Source organism: Lineus longissimus, chromosome 2 (genome assembly GCF_910592395.1).
Source record: "Lineus longissimus chromosome 2, tnLinLong1.2, whole genome shotgun sequence".
Taxonomy (NCBI): Eukaryota; Metazoa; Nemertea; class Pilidiophora; order Heteronemertea; family Lineidae; genus Lineus; species Lineus longissimus.
The window spans coordinates 26,882,038-26,904,906 of record NC_088309.1 but is presented as its reverse complement, the minus strand read 5'-3'; the positions used below and the strand labels follow the sequence as shown (position 1 = coordinate 26,904,906).

The 22,869-nt window shown below is 39.0% G+C and overlaps 1 protein-coding gene across 2 annotated transcripts; it reads left to right on the top strand.

Moving 5' to 3' along the window:
• Nucleotides 1-719: 719 nt before the first annotated feature.
• Nucleotides 720-22,039, top strand: LOC135483296 (serine/threonine-protein kinase S6KL-like). Of its 2 annotated transcripts, XM_064764057.1 has the most exons (14): nt 720-968; nt 1,274-1,465; nt 1,950-2,102; nt 2,777-2,849; nt 5,855-5,962; nt 8,110-8,150; nt 11,897-11,924; nt 14,413-14,502; nt 14,707-14,795; nt 14,948-15,058; nt 15,349-15,450; nt 15,714-15,806; nt 17,889-17,908; nt 19,599-22,039. In XM_064764057.1, coding segments are annotated over exons 1-14 (1,185 nt in total). In that variant the 5' UTR covers nt 720-884; the 3' UTR covers nt 19,600-22,039. The 2 variants fall into 2 exon arrangements, with proteins under 2 accessions (XP_064620127.1, XP_064620126.1); XM_064764056.1 differs by lacking the exon at nt 17,889-17,908 and having other exon boundaries at nt 721-968.
• The last annotated feature ends 830 nt before the right edge of the window (nt 22,040-22,869 follow it).

Sequence of the window (22,869 nt, the reverse complement as noted above, 5' to 3'; positions counted from 1 at the left end):
AATAAAAAAAATTATTGAACTGATCTTGTCATTTTGTATATTCTGTGGGTCTTTGCAGAGGTAAAATCTTTTGTCCTCAATGTCACCCAACGGGTTAAACCCTTATACAACTCAGCAGCCATTTCTGGCAGCACATGCGCAGCCCAATTTCCCGCCAATCCTGACGCCAGGTGAAGAAAAGCTTGGTCCTCTAAGGTCCGGTGGTCGATATACTAGAGTCCGTGAGCAATGACAGTCTAGTGGCGGTACGGATACGATCGAGAGAGAGCGTTTGGGGTTCCACCGACAGTGCGCGCATGCATTGGTCCTATCCCCGAAACCTTTGAGAAGAACTGTAATCTCGTGGCATATCGGATGCGCATCCGATGACGGTAAAGGAACTGTAAATCTCGTGGCATCCAAGTGGGCAAATGTGGGCCCCACTTTTGCCCATCCAGACCCCATCTTTAGTGATATACGACACAAATGGGTTGTCCTCATGAATCACTTTGGAAACGCATTTTAAAATAGATGTTACGTCCTGTTAATGGGGCACGTCATCATCGCGTACATTTGGGAAAAACTCCCTAACGAGGCCTAAGCCATGTGCTTTTCTAAATTTAGCATATGCCGCCATGACACCTCCTTGAAACACTCTTGATCTAGCCTCACCTTGAGCTTCGATGCGTTTGGGCTGGAATTCCGGGCTTTTTTCGAGGTAGAACACAGGCTCGATGTACAGCGTAGCGGATCGAGGCTATATAATGGGCTATTTGTAAACACTGTCACAACTGCTACACGGCGCAAGGGGAGTTGTTGTTTACACTAATTTACAGTCGAAGTTGTTGGATTATCATTGTTTTCTGCTGTTATTTCCCTATTTATTTACGTGAAGATGCCCTACGATGGGCAACACGAAAAGCAAGAAGTACAAGCTAAACAATCCTATTCGAAAAATCGCCAAAAAGTTTGGTTACATGAAATCGCAGGTAAGCTCGCTAAGAAGAGGAAGTCCCACAGTGATTGAATACAGTGTATACTGTTATGTACATTTTGTAGTGGTTTCATTCATCAAGCATGTCAATTGCAGTGGGTGAGTCAGTCGGGTCATAATTCAGGGCGTTATCTGGTGCCAGTGGTGCTGCATTGTTCATGAAACTACCGAATTAATGAATGAGTTGAAAATTGTAAAGACAGTTTCAAGTTATGAAGTATCTTTGTGCCAGTTGTGGGTAGGAGCTTACATAACATGTAGTATTGTTTTACAACTCATAAGTTCATTTTGTCTTTTCAGGATAACCTGAATCAACCTCCCTCGGAAGCATTTGTTAGAAAGTGGAATCGAACCTCTCGAAGGCGATGGCATCATGACGGGGCTGTTGATCGTTATGCCGCATCAAAGACTGCTTGGCCAGTGCCGCTGGTTGAATCGTTGTTTCTACCAGATTATGAAATCAAAGCAGAGCAGGAACTTGATGACTTTGAGGTCAGTTGAAATAATAATTGACCTTGAATGGTCAACTAGGATATAATTCCATTTGGGGACTGTGATAATGATATGCCAAATTTTCTGGCACTCTTTTTTTTTCTTCAGATTTTGCTAATAACCTACGTTCATATTGCTCATAACCTCACTTCATCGCTCAATATGTGACTAGACAAACATCTTTGTTTATAATTTGACTCATGAAATTCATATCACCCTCTTGCAAGTAATTTCGTCTAAGCAAACATTGCATTATAAGACCATGATATTGATTTCGTCGTTGTGGCAAATCCGTTTCCTCAAACATTGCCTTCTCATCACGAAAGTTATTGCAGCTTTGATTATTGCAGAACTTGCGTCTGAGTCTGACTTCCCCCTCGAAGAGTGCAGTAATCTATGCATGACTATTGTTCATGTAACAACACATTGTATGAAAAGAATTTTATGCAACTTTTATTTTGACCCTTTTGGTTTTTACCTGCAGGTTCTTGATGTTATAGCCAGAGGAGCCTTTGGAAATGTCCTAAAGGTTCGGCGAGAAGATGACAAGAAGTTATATGCAGTTAAGGTGCTGACGAAGTCTCAAGTCATTGTGGAGGGTGCAGTCAAACAGAGTAAAGATGAAGCTACGATACAGGTATGCTTTCAAATTCAATTTATTACCTTTACTTTGGATTGGTGAAAATGCAGCGGAAACATGGACTTGCTTCAAGGAATCATGAAAGGCATTTACATCAAGAATGTGAAGTAGGCCTAAGCAGAGTCCAAGACAAAAATTCTGTTTTTGCTTGCTCATCATTCTCTACTGCTTGCTTATAAAGCAAATTCTGCCTCAAAGGGTTAAAGCAATCCAGGTGAATGATGGCAATGATTTTATTTTGTGTGAAATATCAATCATATTTTCCTGTTCCACCTAAATAATCAGAACAAAAGCGTTATGGAAACTGTTTTGCATAATGAACCATAATGTCCCTGGGGTGTCGCATCACACTATAGCATATGTGAATCAAAATTTAGTTGATGTTTGTGCATCATGCATATCATGTACATGTCCTCATTCAACTCCCTTAGTTTTATTTTAGAATGTGGGACAGACATACAGACACTGAAAATAGTGAGTTATCATACTCATAGACGAATTTTGTTGCTAGAAATGCACACCAGAAGTTTTTGGGCCTTGAGGCTTTCTCAAAAAAGATATCAAATCTTAAAATGGCAAACAAGAGTGAAAAAAGAATTTTCCTTGCAGGCATTCCTTGCAGGGAGTTGGCATCATGTTGAATTATCAAGATGTTGATTTGTGTTTTTCAGTGTGTTCTTGGCAATCATCCTTACATTGTCCAGGCTCATTGGTACTGGCAGAGCAGGAAGTTTTTGTACATAGGTAAGTTACTTTTATTTTTGACTCACTTGCAATTTTTGTTTCAAATGTATGCAGAGTTCTCATTTGTATGAAAGGAATATAAAGCATTCTGAAAACAAGTGATTTCTATTGCTGCAACTTGGGACATGTCCATGACTATCTGACAATTTTGATTGGAGAGAGGCTGCTGTCGGATTAAAAATTGCAATAAAAATCTTCATGTTGTCATTGGGCTTCATTACATAATGCATCGACAAAAATGCCTTCAGCCACCTTCCATATGTCATTCATGTATTGTGTGTGTATGCATGAAATCCAGACTATGCCTTTGCTGCTTATGCTGAGCAAAGTCACAGAAAACTATTGATTTTAGCTTTTACTCAGGTGTGACTTACATGTCATAGTACTTGATTGGGCAATTGAATTTTGGCACCTGTCCAATTACAATAGACATCAGAGGTGGTTGTTCAACGCCATAACAAATCTTATAAGGCACAACAAACAAAAGAACCCATGCTATGCGACCACGCAGTCTTTTGATTGCTGCTGGTTTGTTGTGATGTCCTCCAACTGGTTATCTATCCCTCATCCAAGTTCACTTGAGTATCGTAAGATAAGCTGAGTGGTATATGAAAGCTAAATCATTTCATTTCATGCTACATGCCTACATGTATGATAATCAGCAATGCCACCTGCCTTCTATACGTGACTATAATACTGATAAGCTTTGCTATTTATACCACAAATATGCAACGAAACTCTATAAAAAGCATTTTTTTGATATATTTTGCAATCCTAGCCTAGTTCATATTCAATCTTGACACAAATTTCATATTCTTTCATTGAAAGTCTCCTGACATTAGTGTTGGTAGTTCCCGGTCTCGTGAGAAACCAAAATGCAATAAAGTTCCTGTTTATTGATTAGAGGGTAAAATATGATTATGCAAAATCAATTACTATACATGTCCCAGTTGCTTCTGAAATCGAGTTATGGTCAATCAAATTGTATTCATGTATTTGAATGCCTGGAATGACAATTTGGTCGTATTTTGTACATTTGAGATTTTTAGAAGGTGAATGAGGGGCATGGCAGTCTCATCCACTCAACACTGACGCGATACTTATTACCTTGAGCAAATAACTTATACTAAATCATAAACTCAAAGAAGACCTAAAACGTCTACTCTTCTCTGAGGGTTAAAAAATCTTAATTGGCTAATGATTTGTTTTGTTCTTCATTGCCAGTTCGTTAGCTTGCATCATTGTCAGACTAATTATAATTTAGATAGCTTCTATAATTGCTCCACTCCTTGAGTCCCCCAAGGGAGTGTGCTTTTGGAAAGTTGTCTCATAAATCATCCTTGCTATTGCAGTAGTGAGGTTGGTAGGGATCTTTTATGGAGAGTTTATATCTTGGTCTGGACACTACATGTAAGTTATGAGACGTTATGTTGTGTGCAATGTCTTGATGACGTTCCTTGTACCTAGTGCCAATGTTTGTGACGCCTTTCAAAGGAACAGTAGCTTCCAAAGGACTCTTTTCCTGGCCTAAGACAAAGTCACAAGTCCACTCCTATCCCCAATTGGTGCCTAACCATAGTCAGTGGCTCAGGCTTATCCTACCTTGGATGGGGAATACTGGCCAGTGAGCACTATATTCTGAGCATCAGTTGATGAACTGAAACCATGGCAGTGTCACGTTTTATTAGACCAACCATCATGTAAATGATAGATGGAATATCATTATGAGGAGACTAAATAGGGGTGATCAGTGAGTGAACTAACTCCACACTGTCTGTCAAGAGTTGTGATTCTCATTCTACACATCATCATCTAAATAATGGATGAGAAAGTGATGTCAGTTTTTGTTGGGAATAGGCTAATTGTCACTTGGTGATGTCATGTCACGCAAGAGTGTCCTATTCTACTCAAGAAGCAGGATGACTGGGAAGAGAAGCTTGCTGCACCATGCTAAGTTACCTTATAGGCACTTTTTGAAGTTCACATTTTCACATGTGACACTTTTTACTTGTCATTCCTCACATGAAAAACAAGCAGTTTATTTCCAAGGCTATTATGATTTACGATGTCACTTTCACCTTCATGTTGTGGTATGTCATGTTTTCAAGTCTAAGTCAGTACTGCTGGCTTGTGAAAATGACGGTGTAAATGCTATGAACCAAAAAATGGCAACATGTAGGTGCCTTTTCAGAAACAATTTATTTTATGACAGATGGGCTAACTGCATACATTTCGTGAATAAACATGCTAAAATAGTCCATATTGAGGACAATTGAATAGTAGTATCATCACATTAGCATGATGGGAAGCCTATTCTTCTCTGGGGGATATGACATCCTCCAGGAGCAATCTGCTCAGTCTCCAATCATGGTATATTGTCCACCAGTATGGCCCATTCCCTGTCTGATCTTGCCTGATTTGGTTGCCACTAAAACTAATAGGGTCAATGGGCTGATTTGATTACCCTGATGGAGGAAACAGAATGGCGTGTTATTCTTTGTGAAAGATTGGTAATGATTGAAAAGGATTACGCGGTCATCAATGTGATGAATCATCACTTACCTCACAGAGAGGAGATCAGTGATGGTAGGCTGCCTGGCTGACTCGCAAGTTTGACGATGTCAGCAGGACGATGCACCACTGTCATGACTGTTCAGCCTCAGTGTCCTTGAGCAAGACACTTAACAGTACATGTCTCTTCACCGAGGCCTTCACATTTGTTTATGAGCTTTAGCTTCCATGCGCTGACAAGAAATAGAACATGTTCAGTGTGGAAAAAGCTGCGACTTACTTTGTTCACCTTCTGTGTCCTGTAATTGACCATACAGTTATGCCTTAACACTTCAGAAAGGAGGAAGATGAAAGAGCATTTGCCGATACCCTTGCTTAACCTACCAAATCCTTGATGAAGAGGACCTGTTCAAACTGCAGTATGATCACCCATTTCCTCGTTTTACAGCTTCTATTTTATGTTCTGACCCATGTCTCCCCTCTTGTCATTTCAGTATCAGACTACATCCCAAATGGAGAATTGTTCACGTTATGGAAATACCATGGTGCATTTTCAGAGAGACTAGTCAAGCTCTATGTGGCTGAGATGGCTTTGGTTTTAGGTAAGTCTACTTTTCATCCCGAGTGCAAACCTCAGGGTTTCCACATTCCCTCCTGAGGAAGGCCAGGATAAAACGAATTGACAGCTCTACCTAACGAACCAAAATTTGTGTGAAGGCACTGGTCAAAGCAATCACTTATATCAGAACATTGTGCCTGTAGGGTCAATCTGCTTCTTTGATGTCTAACCAATCTGATATTGGACCAATTTGATTTGTATGGCTTTGCCTGAGACCGATGCCACTGCTGTGTAATGAGGTACCTTGTCTTGTTGATAAGGGCACAAGACAACTGTAATTCGTCGCTGATTGCCTGCCTCGATAACAATAACATTAAATCGTTCCCCAATCCCCAATCTGGTTCCTGCTTTGTCAGGCCTTAGGTTGAGATCAAGACTGCACTGAAATAATGGCAGCTACTTTCTCCTTGATTATGTCTACTGTTTTCAATTGTTTATTGAACCTGCAATACTGGATGAAAACCAACTGGCCATCCTCTATTGATCGATTGATAAGGTGGGAATGTCAACATTGACCCAGGCCTCTCTCATTGATTGCTTTCCAGAAACCATTTTCGATGTGATATCTTTCACCATAGAAAGATTTCGAGACAATACCAGTTTTATAGACTTTTTACTTCAGTTTGTACAGAATTCTTTTATTGCGTCAATTTACTGATTACCAAAAGAAACGTCCAATTCCTGAAAGTTCTTTCCTTGAAATACTGAGCATTTCTGTTGAACTTGAAATGATTCCAACCTTATTTTTTGATTGTGATCAAGTTGTTTCCGGCTTGATAGAGGTTTCCGGCAGAATTGATATCGCAAGATATTCTCAAGTGCTTCTGATGGTGAATTCATATAGCAGGGCTTTTAGAGACGCGATGTTGTCATTAGTTTAATTAAGTTGATGAGAGCACTTGGCGGTACTTGTGAGGAACTTGTTTTGTGGAACGTTATTACGAGTGCGGCATGTGGAATGGGTTGTGTGTCACTTACTGTGGCTATTTTTCCATCCATGATATGTCATGACTGTCATGAGAGTTACACGTATATGATTTATCTTTGTGGTCATGATGTGCTCTCAATCTTCATCTTTGAGTTAAAGTTGGCTTAAAATCATCATCACAAGAAAGGTGGTCTGTACTGACTCTGACACCATCAGCCACAACAACAACTTTATTATGATCCGTGTACTCTAAGCTCAACAGTGTGGTCTTGCCAGCATCTTCATGATGAAGGATGGCCACCAGCCCACGTATTCCTTGTCCTTGGTGGCAGCAGTATAAAGCTTTCCGGTCTATTATGTATCCACCTCACACCACTGGTGATGGCGTTGGTGTCCCAAAGTGCTCTTGTCCCTCAGTACCATCAATTATGCACCATCTGGTTCTCCAAATCATTCTCAGGATATAGAAAGAACCATTATGGAATGCCAATTGCCAATTGGAAGTCTTTCATCTGCAACTTTTCCGGGTGGATTTCTCTTAGTCGTTTCTTGTTCTTCCGCCCTCCTCATGAAGCTCTGGTATGATGCTGAGTTCATGTGTACTTTCGTAAAGTGCATGCTTTGGATGAAACAATGCCTTAAGATTATTGCTCTTGGATGCAATTTTGGAATCCGTGGGAAGTGCGGATAATGAAAACGTACTCTTAGCTGCTTTTTGTGCGAAGTTCTCTTCTCACAGCATCACTGCTGGTTGCACTTTTCATTCATTCATATTTCATGTTTCAAACGCTCAACTTGAGTTTCAGAAAGAAACAAGAAAACTTTATCTTTTATTTGATTCAATTGCCATACTCCCTGAAGTGAACTTTATGTACACTACAGGGTGTCATTGAAGTAAGTTTGCCAGATTTCACCAAATGCATAGTTGAGAGCTACTGCGAGCAGAAATATTTTTGGCTCTTTTTACTTAAAAAAGTTTGAGAAGGAATTGCCCATTGAGACGAATACTGAGAGCTTGCTGTGGTTGTGTGGCAGTTGATTAGTTTAGGTCAATTATGCATCTTGGCCCTGGCTACTGCTCCATATCTCAAACAATAAGTGAAGCTACCACAAGGAAGTGTTCCAATCATATCTAAATGTCATATTCTACATTGGCACTTGAAATCAAGAGTTTTCATGCCTTGTTATCTTCTCTTTTCCAGATTACCTCCACACTTCTGGTGTTGTATATAGAGATATAAAGGTAAGTCAAGTCTTCAAACTCATTAGAACTTGTTGGCAGTAAAATGGCTAGACTATTTTATGGTATAACTCGCCACAAGTGAACTCTAAACTTCTCTATTGCTTTCACTGAAAATATGAAAATACCATGTGATGAACCGATTCCTTGGAAACGCCTGGAATGGAAAGGATTGTTGGTACTCAGCCAACCACAATGGACAAGGCTATCCTCAGAATGCTGAGAGATTCTTAAACATCTTCCAACCTCGCCCTCGGGGGTATCTGTTTTGCGTTAGTTCCATAACAATTTCTATCATGTTGGTTTGGTTAACCTCTTGTGTTGAAACCCTTATAGCAAATCAGAATAGTTCTTCGCACTTTGATTATATTGGTTCTGCTATTAAATCGGATGAGGTTACTCTACTGAGGAAAAAAGGAGTTCAGATACTGTTATTTCAAATTCCAATGCTTGACATTCATTGCCAATGTATTTCATAAGATCCGTATCAGATCATCAGATAGTTGCTTCTCTTTCTATGCTCCAATAAATACATATATTTTGTTATAAACAGAGTCTTGTTTCAGGTGTGTCCTCAGTTCATTTGATTCGATTTTCTTCCGCGTCCTGGTCCTGTTGATCAAGAATAGTCATTGCCCCTTGTTCAATACCAGTATCTCCATGCGCTGCAGGCTCTTGGCTCAAGAGTTCACCAGACCTTCTTAAAATTACAACGACCTTTTCATCTTGGTCTTGGCCTTGGGCAATTCCAACATCATAGAAGGGCTTCATCGATCGCTTCATTTGACAATCTTGGACCTGCTCAAAAGATCTAATAAAACATCCCTACTTTATTTTGGAGATGAAATTTGATTACCGGTATAAGATATGATATTCCCCACGAGGGATTGACGACTGATGTTTGTGTATGGGTTCATCTTTGATCTGAAAACTTTCATTTAAACTAAATTCCATTTCCTTTAGGTTAGATTTTTCAGATGTCCTTTTAAAAGCTTTACATTTCACTGATCATCAAATCAAGGCACGATTTGTTGTCATCCATGAATTATTGCCGGTTCCATTAAAAAAGCTTCCAAGCAGGAGCAGGAGGTTGGCTGGGGAATAGTTTATCTGCTTGTCAAAGGGAGTGATGTAAAATTGACTTAGTTGCAGGTCATTGGAGATCTGCTAGAGCTTGAGATGTTGTAGTTGGTTGATTTAACTTCAAGATCAGTGAAGAACACTTGAAAGGGTAAAACCTGGTACAGAGCCAGTCACTCTGACCATGTGATGTGACAAGCCTTTGGGATATCAGTTACTTTCGTTTGAATCATGATTGAAATAAATATTGATGTTTATTTGACCTGCGGCAGAAAAATTGATATTTCCGATTCCAGCTTTGTTAATTCAGACTCTTGCATTCAGGACACGTTCTGATTCAAGATCATCATTAGCTTATCATAACAATGTGCTTCAATGCACACCCTGTTTTCTATGTGGACAGAATTCTTATAAGAGTCTGGTGCTTCTTGATATTTTAGTGGTGATTTACCATCCATAAAAACGCCATGAGGTGCTGAATAGGCCACCAATGACTTAGCACAATGACTGATTGTACCAAGCTGGTTTCATTTGCGCTAAAACTTTCCAAATGGAATGTCGGCCTCAAATTATAGGAAGTGGGAAGGGCTGTTTTTATTGCTGTAAGACCATTTCCCCTAAAAATGTGATTTGGGTTCCCTTTGAGACTTTGACAGAAATACTAATGGCAAACTGCTTTTACAGAAAGTCTGCCTTAATACTGGTATTTCAAGTCTCGGCAAAAGAACATCTCGATTTCCTGTTTCACCTTGGTCATTTGGCCCAACGTAAACCTGTGCCGTATTTCTGTTTATTGCATCAATTTACCACCGATGATTGAACGGTTCCTGACGTTGATGTTTTTGCTGTTCAAGAGAAACTGCCATCAAGCTTGGCCATTTTCTCTAATTGGCAATTTACCTTTCCTGATCGTTGGCAGAGCTTACTACAGTTGTACTAGTTCACTTGTTGGCTTTGCTTAACCCTTGGAGCACTGATGCATGTCAAAGTAAACCTTCAAGGGAGTAGAAGTCTAATATCAGAATTGTCAGTGTTGTTTTGATGTTATACGTAATCTTTTGACAGTCACTTCTTGTGATACCGAGAAAATCCCGTCCAGGGATCTTAAGTTTGCTAATTCATTAGTTTTGGTGAAAAAAAGGGCCTTGCGAGATTGGCAAAGCTTTTGAAAGGAATGCACAGGATAAAGAATAATACTGGTATTCCATTAACAAATCTTAATGTTAGTTCATTGATAACCTTTCAAGCTTTCTCTGCAAAAACTACTCTTGTGCTTAAAAAATGTTTAATGCAGCAGGCTAATGCTGTCTCCGGTATTGGTATCAACTTCTCCATTATTCACAGTCACAGCATGAAATGAATGCCTGGCCAACAGAGCTAGTCCAACGAAATGAGGCTATTTCTGGGATTAATAAGCTAATGCATCCATTGTTATTGTACCATGTCTTATACTATCTCAGCTATTGAGTTCTGCTTAGAGTTGATGGTAAATATGATAACTGTGGTAAAGAGGATGTTGACAGTACTCCAAGGTTGGTCTGATTATCCCCACAGCTTCAGTTACCTTCAGCCTCTGTATTTTCTCTCAGAAATCATCACATCATTGGAATGTGTCCATTTACCAGAAAATTGTCTCTCATGTATTGTAACAGCCTTCTCTAGTATTGGCATTTGATTATCTTAGCTCAGTTGAGTGTTGGTTGAGTGTCATCTGCTTCTGTCCAGGAATGGGACTGACCCTCATCAATATTTCATTCAAGATGGTTGCTCTGAATGAGCAAACCCAATTGAGTGACGAAGAAGTGTTTTTGCGGCATTTGTTAGCCTGATGATGAAAGCCCCCAGCACACTAACAGCAGCCGTGAAGAAAGAAGAAGTCGGCCCCATGTACTCATCATCATCATGTTAATGTTTGCTTGCTGGTCTGTGTGGAATTCTTGAAGAAATGGTCACGATGTGTACAGAAAGCTCTTGAAAGTGAGATCTAACGTCACTGAGAGATTTTCCATGTCATTCTGCTTTGGTGACATCGTTGCTATGGACACGTTCCAAACTTTCCTAATTGAAGAACCTTTACAAGAATAACTTCTGCAACTACTCATTGTTTGTGTTGCAGCTTGTGGACACGTTTAAGATGGATGGTCAATATCCCCCAGCTTCTGCCTCTACGATGTGTCATTACCTCTTTCCGTCTTGACTTTCACTGCCAAAAGCATCTTATTGTCATCCAATTGATTTCCTTTATGTAAATATGTCGTCTTGCAAGTGGCAATTCTGGGCCCATTGTCATATTGTTCTGTTTCTTGCTATTGACTCTCTTGTCGTTGAAGAACTTTGATGGCTGATGGAGGAATACACTTAGCAAAGCAGTTTGGTTTCCGTCAAGATTCATGGCAACAAAGAGATGAATCTCGGTGCAACAGGTTTAGTCATTTGGATCATCTCCATTACTCTTGGGTTTTGTCACTAGTCTTAACGTGTTCAGATATGATGTTACTCATCCAGAAATAGTGTTTTTGTTGGACTACTTTAGAATCGCTAATGGAGTTGCAAGTGTTCCTTGGCAGGCAGCATTTAAAGTGTTACAGCAGAAAACAAAAAGAAATGTGTCTTTCCATTGTAGTTTTTGGAGTCTCTGTGTTTATTTTCTTATATTTCTGTCATTTCAGATGGAGAATATCTTGCTAGATGAGGAAGGTGAGTCATCAGTTAATTTTAGTTCTGTTAAATTATGGATACGACGTAAGCTTACACTTGAAAATATCATTGAAAATCAAATTTAATTAACTGTGCAGGTGGCATGTGAGTATTTGTTTGATTTTCATTAAATCTGGTTGACAAGTTATTTGTTATGACTAGGAACCTCTTCTTTCGCCCATCCCACATCACCCTTCTTCAAAATCTCAATAATGCATGATTTAATTGAAATTGAAATTGAAACCTGAATTTCATTTTCCTGAGAGCCTGCTTTATTTGTGGAAACCTCCATTTGCAAATATGTGTTTGCTAATTTGTATGCTGCAGGCATCCGTTTGCCACTCAGCAAGATTACCTCGAGATAGCAGTATTGTGAAGGAGTGTTTTTTTCTGAAGATTGGCAATGTTTGGGCATGCTGGTCATAAAATCAGTATGATGATCTGTGTTGTTTAGGTCTTAGGTACCGGAGATCATCACAAGCTTCGAGTTTGGTTTTTGGAACCAATTTAAAAGAAGGATGATAAAGTGGTTTTTTGAAAGAATTCAAATTAAACTTTAAAGTGGTGCTCACATTAAACTGGGAGAATTGACCATAAATCAAAAAGATTGGCTTTCAAGAAGCCATTAAACGTGACTTGAAGTTCAAGGTAAAAAGAGTTGAATTAAAAGAGTTTTTTTCAAACTGAAAAAGAGATAGAATGTTGATTAATCCAGGTCGCTAAGAGATTTTTCGTTGCAGTATTAACCTGCGATAAGTATCACTTGTGACAAAATTCTTGTGGTATTCTCAGGTGCCTGTGACAATAATCGATCACATCTGCAACCTGTGATAAATATCAAACAGTCTTACTTGCAGACGAGTAGTCGCAGTGCTCATTGCAGCAATATAGGTTGCAGGTTGCAGTGATAAAAATCTGTCTTTGTATCATCAATACTGTTCAATACAAGAATCCAAGTGAAAAACTTAAAACTCCAATTTAAAAGATATTTCTACTTGTAAGTTGTTGTCGAATGGAATCGTTATTGATGATGTACCTCTGTCTGACTTTATCTCGGCTAACATGCACAAGCTCGAGTCTAATTGCCTAATTGGGCTTGTTCTTGTGGATGATTAAATTCTGAATGAAGTAGCTTTAGTTGGCCAATTCCTGACATGCATTCAAGAGTATCTGTCTTACTGTTACTGGTCTTCTAAACGCACATCTATTTCAAAATTGCTGATATCAAAAGTTTTATTACCTAAAAAATGGATGGAAGAAGCCTAATTTCCATCCTCTTTGGCAAAACCAGCGCTGGCAAATGGGCAATTTTTTTCCCAATTTATAAATGTCTTACTTTTATTACTTATCTGAACTGACACTTATATTTATACTCAGAAGAGCGTGTCATGCCAACAAGCGCGACTCGGTTCCAGCCGCAAGTCAAAATGGTTCATTTATCAGCAGTTGATGGTAAATGTCCCACGGGTGAAATTGCCTCCCCATCCACATCGCATTTAGCACTAATTCAATTACGAACCAAATGGACTTCTTTGTGGTTGGTTTGATAAGGATAAATAGATAAGTGGCACACATCATTAAATTGAAGAAGCACTTCTAGAAGAAAATTAGCTGTGCTTTTTCGTCTGATTTGAAAACCAGGATTGGAACTTTTCCAATTGGTTTTGGAGGATCAAACATTTTGGGTAAAGTGTAACATGCGAGTTGAATGCTCGACTAATTTCAGCGGAAATGAGGTATGTTTGAAAGAAGCCAAATCAGTACGGCTTGTGAACCTCAAGCACTGATTGATCTTGCCAGGGTCTGGAAAAAGTGGTTGCCATGAAATTTGATCCTGTTCAAGAATGTCTAGCTCTGTGCGATGTGGAGTGACTGATGAGTCCTATGAGTCCTCAGAATGAATTGAGTACTGGCCAAGTTTTGAAGAAAAAATTTGACTCTCAAAATGAATCAATTATCATTGCATGAATACATAGTTATAGTACACTGTTTTCCTATAGTCCCGTTTGACATTTACCATAGATACAGTGAACTTTGGAAATGGTTAAACAATTTCTTGGTCCCAACGGGTTATGTTGTATCGAGGTTCCACTGTCATTATCAATCAATTTGTTGCTATCAATTAATCTTTATCTACCGTGCTTTATTTTGTAACGTGGGTGTCAATGTTTTATTTTGTTAATCTCTGCTCATGAATCACTGATCAAATTGATCTGGTTGCTAGTTCCTGGTCACCACCAATGCTGGCAGAATGGATCAGTTGCTTTTATTGACATATTTGAGTTGAATCCATTACCATGGTAGCGCTTATCTTCCGTTGTTGAGTTTTGGGATATTGCCAAAATTTACTTTTCTGTGGGCAATCGAATATTGATGGTTGCCAATTTCATCATGAATAGTAGTCATGATTTACACTTTCCATGATGGGCCTGATTGCCAATTTTTCCGGCGATAAAGTCAAATGCCATTTCTGTCTTGCTCGTTGCAGGTCATCTCCAAGTGATCGATTTTGGCCTTGCTAAGTGGTTGTCAAAGGGGAACAGGACAAGAACGATATGTGGTACGCTACAATATATAGGTAAGTGGACTAGAGATAATTGCCTCTCAATCATGCTTTGCTTATAAGGCGCGGGGGGGGGGGATTAGCACTTTGTCCAAAATCTTGTTGTGAATAGGTAAGCAATACGGTATCCGTGTATATTTTTACTGGAATGATGTAAAAGTTCTTGAGGAGATGATTTGTAACTTTGAAATCTGTTGACATTTTCTTGTTGTTTTTCAGCTCCTGAGATCCTGTCCTTACAGCCGTACGCCCACTCGTGTGATTGGTGGTCATTAGGGATCCTCATGTATGCATTGCTCACTGGAGAGGTAGGTTGAACACCACTCAAGACCCAAGTCACAAAACATTCAAGAAACTTTCATCCTAGATGTCTTTGTTACAATTACAGTCTTTCCATCCTCTACTAAGTAACAGTTTATGTCTTTGGTTAATCTACTTTATGTCTCTCATCTTGTTTTAGTACCCAGTGGGTGGTGCGCGAAACCATAAAGACATGGCTGACCGCATGAAACAGTGTGACTACGACATACCAGAATATCTCCACTGGGACACAAGAGCTGTGCTAGAGAAAGTAAGTTCCGTCAAAGAATAAAATGGGAATTGTTCAGTCTCTCACTTTGGTGCGAACATCTCAAGACGAATTACTGTAGGAGATTTTAGAGAACCTTCCTGAAGTTGTCACAAGATGCAAATGATATTGGTGATGAAGCTGACAACATGTTTGTTGGATGCTGTATTGTTGAGCTGTTATCTCTGAATACAGTCATAGTTACTTTCATACTGTTGAAGCCTGCATCGACTCAGGTCTTCTTTCTATTTGTCCTTGTTTGTGTTGACGGTTGCTTGCTCTTCTCTCTGCAGCTGCTGATGAAGGACCCTGCTTTTAGAATTACGAATGCTAACGCCCTGCAGAGAATGGCCTACTTCCAGGATGTGAACTTCAGGAGTGTACAGGAACGATTGGTGAGCACATGCCCTGATATGTTCCTAGTATTTCTTTCAGTTGCCAAACAGGTACTGTCATGTCAAAAGAGTGACCAGTAAGACCAACATTGTCACTGGACTAAGGTGATGGTGCCTCGAGTTGAGGATTCAGTCAGTTTCTTTTAACCAAAGCAAGTATTGGTTCTATTGCTCAGTGGAGCCTTGTCTCCTTATGTGGTAATGTAAGTAAAAATGAGAGAAAAATAACATATTTTGACATTCCTTTTATTTATGTTTTCCAGTATTCACCTCGTCAGTTTTATACCGAAGAAGATTTGAATATGTTCCCTGGTGATGATTACATGAGAGAACATATACAGATGAGGGATTCAGAGGTAGGCAATGTAAACTCATTCAATAAAACTCCAAACCGCTCAGTCACATTTGGATACTTTCCTCAATGTCTTGATAGTGTTTTCAGCCTTATTGGTTGTGGTAACTTGCTTTTAGAGATGACAGTGCTTTCCATGGTTCCACGTGCACAAATCACTTTAGCCTGCCTTTTCTACATGCACTGTTAGGCCAAATTACATAGAAATCACATTCAAGGTTGACATGTTATGATTCACTGATAAACAAAGAGTTTTTAAAGGGGCACATCAATGCCTACTCTATGGAAGTGACTTGTTCATTCTTTTGTTTACTGGTAAATCATGGGCACAAAGCCTTTCTGTGTGTACAACATGTGACAATTGGACTTCTATGTAAATTCAGCCCCAGAGGTACATTGCCACAAGCTGGGGTTTTGAATATTCAGTTAGTTACATGATAGAGGTGCTCTTTTACATTGGTTGAAATGTAACTATAGAAATGTCTTTGAGTGCAGTGTTTGGATGTGGTGTCAGTGTCATAAAAGGTGTAAATGTATGTGTAACTATCTGATGCAACTAAATCGTATTTAACTTAACCAATGGTTTTGTATACCCCTATTCATATCAGACAGTCTAACACACCTATCATGCACCATCATGTCTATGGAGTGTTCCAGAGGAGGCTGTCGTTAAGCATGAACGAGATTGAGATATTAAGTTTGAAAGGATTTTAATCCCTCGTCTCCTACCTATCTGTAATTACACCATCATGGAAACCCCGCACATCCACATTGATTCTGCTGGTAACTTTATATTTCCTCTCAGATTAAGATCACTCATCTTACGCACGCTATTAGGGGTGATATGGAAACTGAAGACACATATCTTGAGTGATTAAATGTGAAGTAATCATGCATTTTTCGCAAAGCCGCTGGATTTTAAATTTTAAATTGCCAATATGGTAATGGCTTCGATGTTCGACTCCTATATATCATTTCGTAAGGTTCAAGAAATCACCTGAGTGCTTTTCTTAAAGTAGAACAGCTCACTATGTGGTACCAGGTGAAACAATTGTAACTACAGTTGTTGGCCTCCCAAGGCCAGTCACCATCACTTTGCCAGGTTCCCCCTATGAATCCAATTTGTATTTTCTGTAGAAAGTATTACCGTGCAAACAAGTAGTTTATGAAGTCAGTTTTTTGCCAATTTTAAGAGTCTGACTAAATAGGACTATACGTAGTTGTTATCCTCTGGTGAGCGGCTTTTTCGAGATACCAACTAATGTGATACTATCAGTTGAAGCTGCTTACAGGCAGTCTTTGTAGAAAGAGGATTACAATGTTTTGCTTCTCTCTAGGCATCATTCTCCCCGACTTAATAGAACTCAATGATATTTCCAACTCTCCCTGAAAGAATTATAAATGCTCAGACGCTGATTGGTACTGTAACACTGACCTTTCAGAAACAAGCTTTTTTGGCTCTGTTCATAAAAAATAGGAAATAGGATTTTTTTCAGCTTAATTAGAGATAATTAATCATTATTTTGTGATTGGTCTTGATATTTTGTAGAGTTGATGAGTTTTTGGAGTGCATGGTTAAAAAAACGTTTCATGCTGGGTTCAATGCTGGTGACAGAGTTTGTCGCTAGTGCAGCCCTTTCCAGTTGATTTGAGAAATCCGACTTGATGAGTTTGCCTAGTTCTTGCCAATCGCGTCATCCGGTTAGTTATTATTCATTGGTTGTTGTGATTGTATGCATTAATAATATGCTAATCAAAGCAATGATCTTCGTTCGGTAGTTCTGATGGCTTTCTCCTGATAGTCTCATGATCATGTAAACAAAAGTATCAGAATTCACCAGAGTGTTACCCAGTCTGGTTTTGCAGTGTTTTACTGAAAGTCGACAGTTCAGGCCAGAACTGCAAACAACAAATGCAGCAAATACTTTCATTTCCGTTATCTTGAAACTTTATCCAAAGAATGGAAATGCACTAAGCCTCAAACCTAAAAAGAGTGCAAAATGTTGAGTAAGTTTGCGAAATGATATCTTTCCTCGTTGCACACTTGTCTTCCTTCACCCACTGACCAGTGTGGTTGTTTCCCTAGATACTGCTGCTTAACTTTTGGTAAGTATAGCTACAGGCACTTCCTCAGAGCTACTCCCCTGCCTTAGATGTTGTAACCCGCTTCTATTGACATGTCTTCCTGGTCAGAGATGAGAAAACAATGGCAATTTGAGCGTAACTGGTCGTGGCTGCAAAACATTGGCAACACCTGCAAAACATTGGCAGCATTTCCGACAACATTTGTTCCGTCTGCAAAACAAAGGCAACATTGGCAATGCTTTGCAAACATTTGCAAAATCTGCAAAACAGAACTTGCATTGTCTGCAAAACATTGGCAATATCTCCCAAATGTTGGCATTGGCTGAAGATCTTTGGAAGCATAGGAATAACATAGCAATCTCTGCGATATATATGCAATGTCTGCTAATCATTTGCCAAATGTCCATCATACTGGCAATGTTGGCCAAACCTTGACAACGTCTGCACAACGTGTCCAATGTCTAGAGTTTCTTGTTTCTCATGTCAATTGCCCTGTATCACAGGTTTAGCTAATTTGGTATTCCACTACCAAGCATACTGGGGCTGCGATAACGAGATATCAATGTATTTCCCTCGACAGGTCATCGGATTTCAAATCTCGTATTGACAGTTCTGTTAGCCAAATAACACCAATTTGGCCAGTGTCCACACAGGTGTTAGCCTCTTGTTGGCAGATGAATAATCATTTTCATTAGGCTGTGTGACTATGATGAGAAGGAAATGCGTTTGTTTTGATAGGGCTGGGCAATCATCACGCAAAACAACTTTGTTAATCTCTGACCAGCTCCTGTATGAATCCTTCTTCTTTGCCAGTGTGATAAATGATGAATGTACTTAATACCCTTTCCAGACAATCTTTATTCAAACCAGTCTCTCTCATTATATGTTCATTCACATCACAAAATGTGGCAATTTTCATGGAACTATGAAGGTGGCTAATTCTCAATCCATGAAGTCCTGGCCAAATAGTTGCTGATCAGTCGCTCTCATCCATTATTTTGCAGAATCTTCTGTGTTTAAGATATTTGAATGATTTAAAGAATCCGCATGTTTTGCATGATCTTTGATACAGTTTCAATTGCTTTTCTTGCGTGTTTTTGTGACCATTTGAAAGTTATTCATCTTTTAAAAACTCAAGCATTTTCCAAACTATGATATTCATGAACCTCTGTGTTTTTGCTTATATTTGACCTATATATAAGGGTAGCATTTTGCTGTGTTGATCTGCGAATGATTCAGTTTTGCATGTTTGTAGTCTGGTCATGTACATGCACATGCATCATTCAGAAGCATGAAGTATAAGAACAAAGTGTAAAACTGCATGAAAGTTAGATACAACTGTGTAAGCTGTTGCATTTACTCTCCTGACTCAACATTGAAGTAGCAATCTTTTATAAAATTAAATGAAAATTGGCATGTTGCATCCTGACTTCAAGTTTACTGGGGTTTTTCTTTCCTTGACACTTTTATCAACTTTGGGCCAAACAAAGAACATGGAAATGTCAATCATGGGAGAGTATGTACCAATCTGTGTGTTTAGGTATTTGAAATGGAACAACACTGTGTTTAGGTATTTGAAATGGAACAACACTAATCAATTCAAAGATCTTCAAAAGTACATATTTCCTTTGCAGTCCTTCAGAGTTTTGTGAACTAAATGAGTCATACTTTTGATTGAGGATTTAAAGTGTACATCATCTTGTCTTTGCAGATGGATCTACGATTCTTCTCATGGTCACGAGATACGATCGAGTCGATATGATGTGTTCAACTTGCGGGACAAGTCTTCAGGATCTCAACCTTAGGTGCTATCGTAGCTGTAACGCCATGCTTTTCGACTTTGATAACTTCGACTATCAAAAACAATAATGGGAGTGATCAGGTAGCTCCTCACTTGTTCCCGATGCATTCGATGACTCGGGGCAAAAATGGACTGTGTTGAAATTTACGGAATGTGTTGGGGAGGAGGTTTGACAGATATGTGAGGAACTTAAAAATGTATGGTACCTTCTCCATTGGCGCCGAGTTTTGGTCAGGAATGTGAAATAAATCCATCTGAAAGCTTGTGGATTATCCGCAGAGTTCAATATATTCTGCTATATGAAAATGAGTAGATCACTGTTCATCGCATTCATCGCATTCTGAAATTGCCTGGAAATGTGTTTCCTCTTGCCAAAATTTGCTGCATTTTCATTCTTTTCTTCACGTTTGCTCCCTGGATTGGTCTCTTTGAATATATCAAGTAATGTCAGTACATGTATTTATAAACTCCATGTTCCATTTCTGCACATTTTGGCAAGAGACAGGATACATTTCAAGGGTTTAATACAGTGGAATAGATATGTCAGTTCTTGTATAAGTCTCATTTCATCAACCAGCTTTCGGACATTTTACACTAACATTAGTGCTTGCACTGCTTATGCCACACGGCCCTGGGTATTCGGAGGTATAACAAACATCTGAATCTATTTCCTTGAAAGCTTTTTGAACTGTCTTCCGGCATCATTGTAGGTTAAATACTTCCGTAATAAGATTGGTTAAACTATTGTACCATCTGTGTTTAAGGCACCAAATTCATGTCTGTATCATCAACTACACAGCGATTCCATGTGTCGATGTGAAAGTTGTGACTGAAAGTCTTCTCTATACGTTCTTTCCTGTCTTTATTATTGTGTACAGTGAAACTTCCTATAGCGAATATCTCTGTTAATACCAGGACACCCTCTATTAAGGACACTGATTTTGGTCACAAATGGGTCGTTCTATACAATCCCACCTCTGTATTAAGGACAGTATCATCTGTCAGTCCCAATTGTGTCCTTAATAGAGAAGTGCTACTGTAATATTTTGGTAAAAAGTCTTCTCATCTCTCAGGAACATCATATTTTGTATAGGCACAAGAGAAAATACTGATCAGTTTAGGAATTTGTATATGTTTGATCATCTGTAAATCATACTGCTTATCTGTAAACAATTTGACATATCTGTAAAAAATCTAAGATGTTAGTTTGCAAAGTTAGCATAAAGTATGTAATTTTCCTCTGTATCATGTTCGACTTCATCTTCATACGTGTACATCGAAAAACTGAAGAAAAACTAATTTATGTCTGTATTATGGTTTTAATCAACCTGTATGTCCTTCTATCTACATAGAATGACACATTTTTTGAATTGAAAATATTAGAGATACTGGTAGCCAGCCTCTTTGCTAGTCTAGGCATACATTGTGTTAAAAGTTTGATCTTTGTGGTTCCCAAAGGTCGAAATGTTCTAGAAAGTATTCTTTTATGTTAGATTTCATATGTGTGTATGGATTCCTGTGCTTAACTGCTTTTTGCTGTAGATCTCGATGTGATTTTTCATATACATGTTTTTGTGTCAATGTCTGATAATGCTTGCTTTATGTATCTGCTGCACCAAGTCAGAGAATCGTCAGTATAGTTCTGGCCAGGTTACCGGTGATCAGAAATGATAGTTTTCTCAAATTTTTCAAGAACTTGAACAAAATGTAGTATCCCTTTTCTTGTTTGGCCTCTCGAGAGAGCTAGAATCGATTCTAGATCCAAACTATCAAATTAGTGAGGCAGGCTAATCATTTATAAATTGCCAATGATGTTATTCATCTGTACACCATAGCATCCCTTTGGCATGCAGCCAAAATCTTCTGGCTAATTAGCAATGTTAATTAGCGCAATGTAATGGGTCATTCATCTTGAAGTCTCCGCAAAAACTGGTAGGGAGAGTCTTCATTTGCTTTGCCTCCAACAAATATTCACACCGCCAAGCTTTACTCATGATCACTATTGTCATTGTTCTCATCGCTGAGTTAGCCTCAACACCTTCAACGCCGAACCTTCGAGGCCCTTATCCCCCCTCCCTTTGAGCTGGTTATCGGAGTCTCATGGACTTCATGAAAGAACTACGCCATCGCCATCTTCAGGGCAAGGTAGGAACTGAAAGAAGAGGGTCTTTCCAGTTCCTACCTTGCCCTGAAGATGGCGATGGCGTAGTTCAGGGCACGGGAGGAACTGAAAAGACCGTTTGGCCCACGTAGATCTACGTGGTTTGGCGCTGAAGGTGTTAATGGACTATAAACAACATTGTAAATTTTATTGTAAATATATGACATTGTAAATAAATAACTTTTATTAAGTATGACTTTTCTTGGTTAGTCACATCCATAAGGCGTGCTTGTTATCACATATTTCCCATATACACGTGAATCAAATCAGTACTTGTGCCTTTGTGGTCAACCTGTCTCTGACAAAGGGCTTTATGTTGTCTCCTGTACAGGGCGTCCCAAAAGAGCTCTCATTGGCCTTCATAACAATTGCCAGACGATTCCCAGGACTGGTGTAATCAATTGAGACAGAGCCCAAAAAGGTATGAGGAAAATGAATAAAGGCTGTAGGCCTACCTTAAGTAGGCTATGAAGTTTTTCCGTTGTCTCGATCCTGCATGCACAGGAAGTGTCTTCAATACTTAACCCGTGGCCATTTCATGGAGTCTGCACGCCCTAACACAAAGTTGTTCGGTATGAGAGATGTTGTAACCTGCACTGGAACTCACTGTCTTTGTGAACGCATGCCCCACTGGCGGTTGGACACAATGAATGAATATGAATGAATATTTATTCGAACAACAAAATTTACAAGGTGCATTAATGAAATACATAATATTGATTGTGGTCGGGAGCAGAACAAGACCAGATTGGCCGCTTAATGCCTGCTCCCTTATGAATTACATGTAGTACAATGTTAATTATTATATACAGGATTTACAATTTAATTTACAAGACAGTTCTATTTTACAGTGAAGGAGTGAGTAATAACAGTTATAAGACGAAAAAAGTTTAACGAATGTCGCAAACATATAGCAGTTGCGAATTTGGCACTTTTTATTATAGGAACCCAAAATTTCATTTTTGTAGTATGTTGAAAAGGATTTTAAGCTAAAATTTGAGTGGAGTTTGTTTAGAGTTT

What these genes read in the sequence shown, in the direction of transcription:
- LOC135483296 (XM_064764056.1), top strand. Translation starts at nt 885, where the DNA reads ATGGGCAACACGAAAAGCAAGAAGTACAAGCTAAACAATCCTATTCGA. An exon ending in TTGTATATAGAGATATAAAG is followed by an intron (nt 8,151 to 11,896) that starts GTAAGTCAAGTC and finishes CTGTCATTTCAG; the next exon opens with ATGGAGAATATCTTGCTAGA. An exon ending in CAAGAGCTGTGCTAGAGAAA is followed by an intron (nt 15,059 to 15,348) that starts GTAAGTTCCGTC and finishes TTCTCTCTGCAG; the next exon opens with CTGCTGATGAAGGACCCTGC.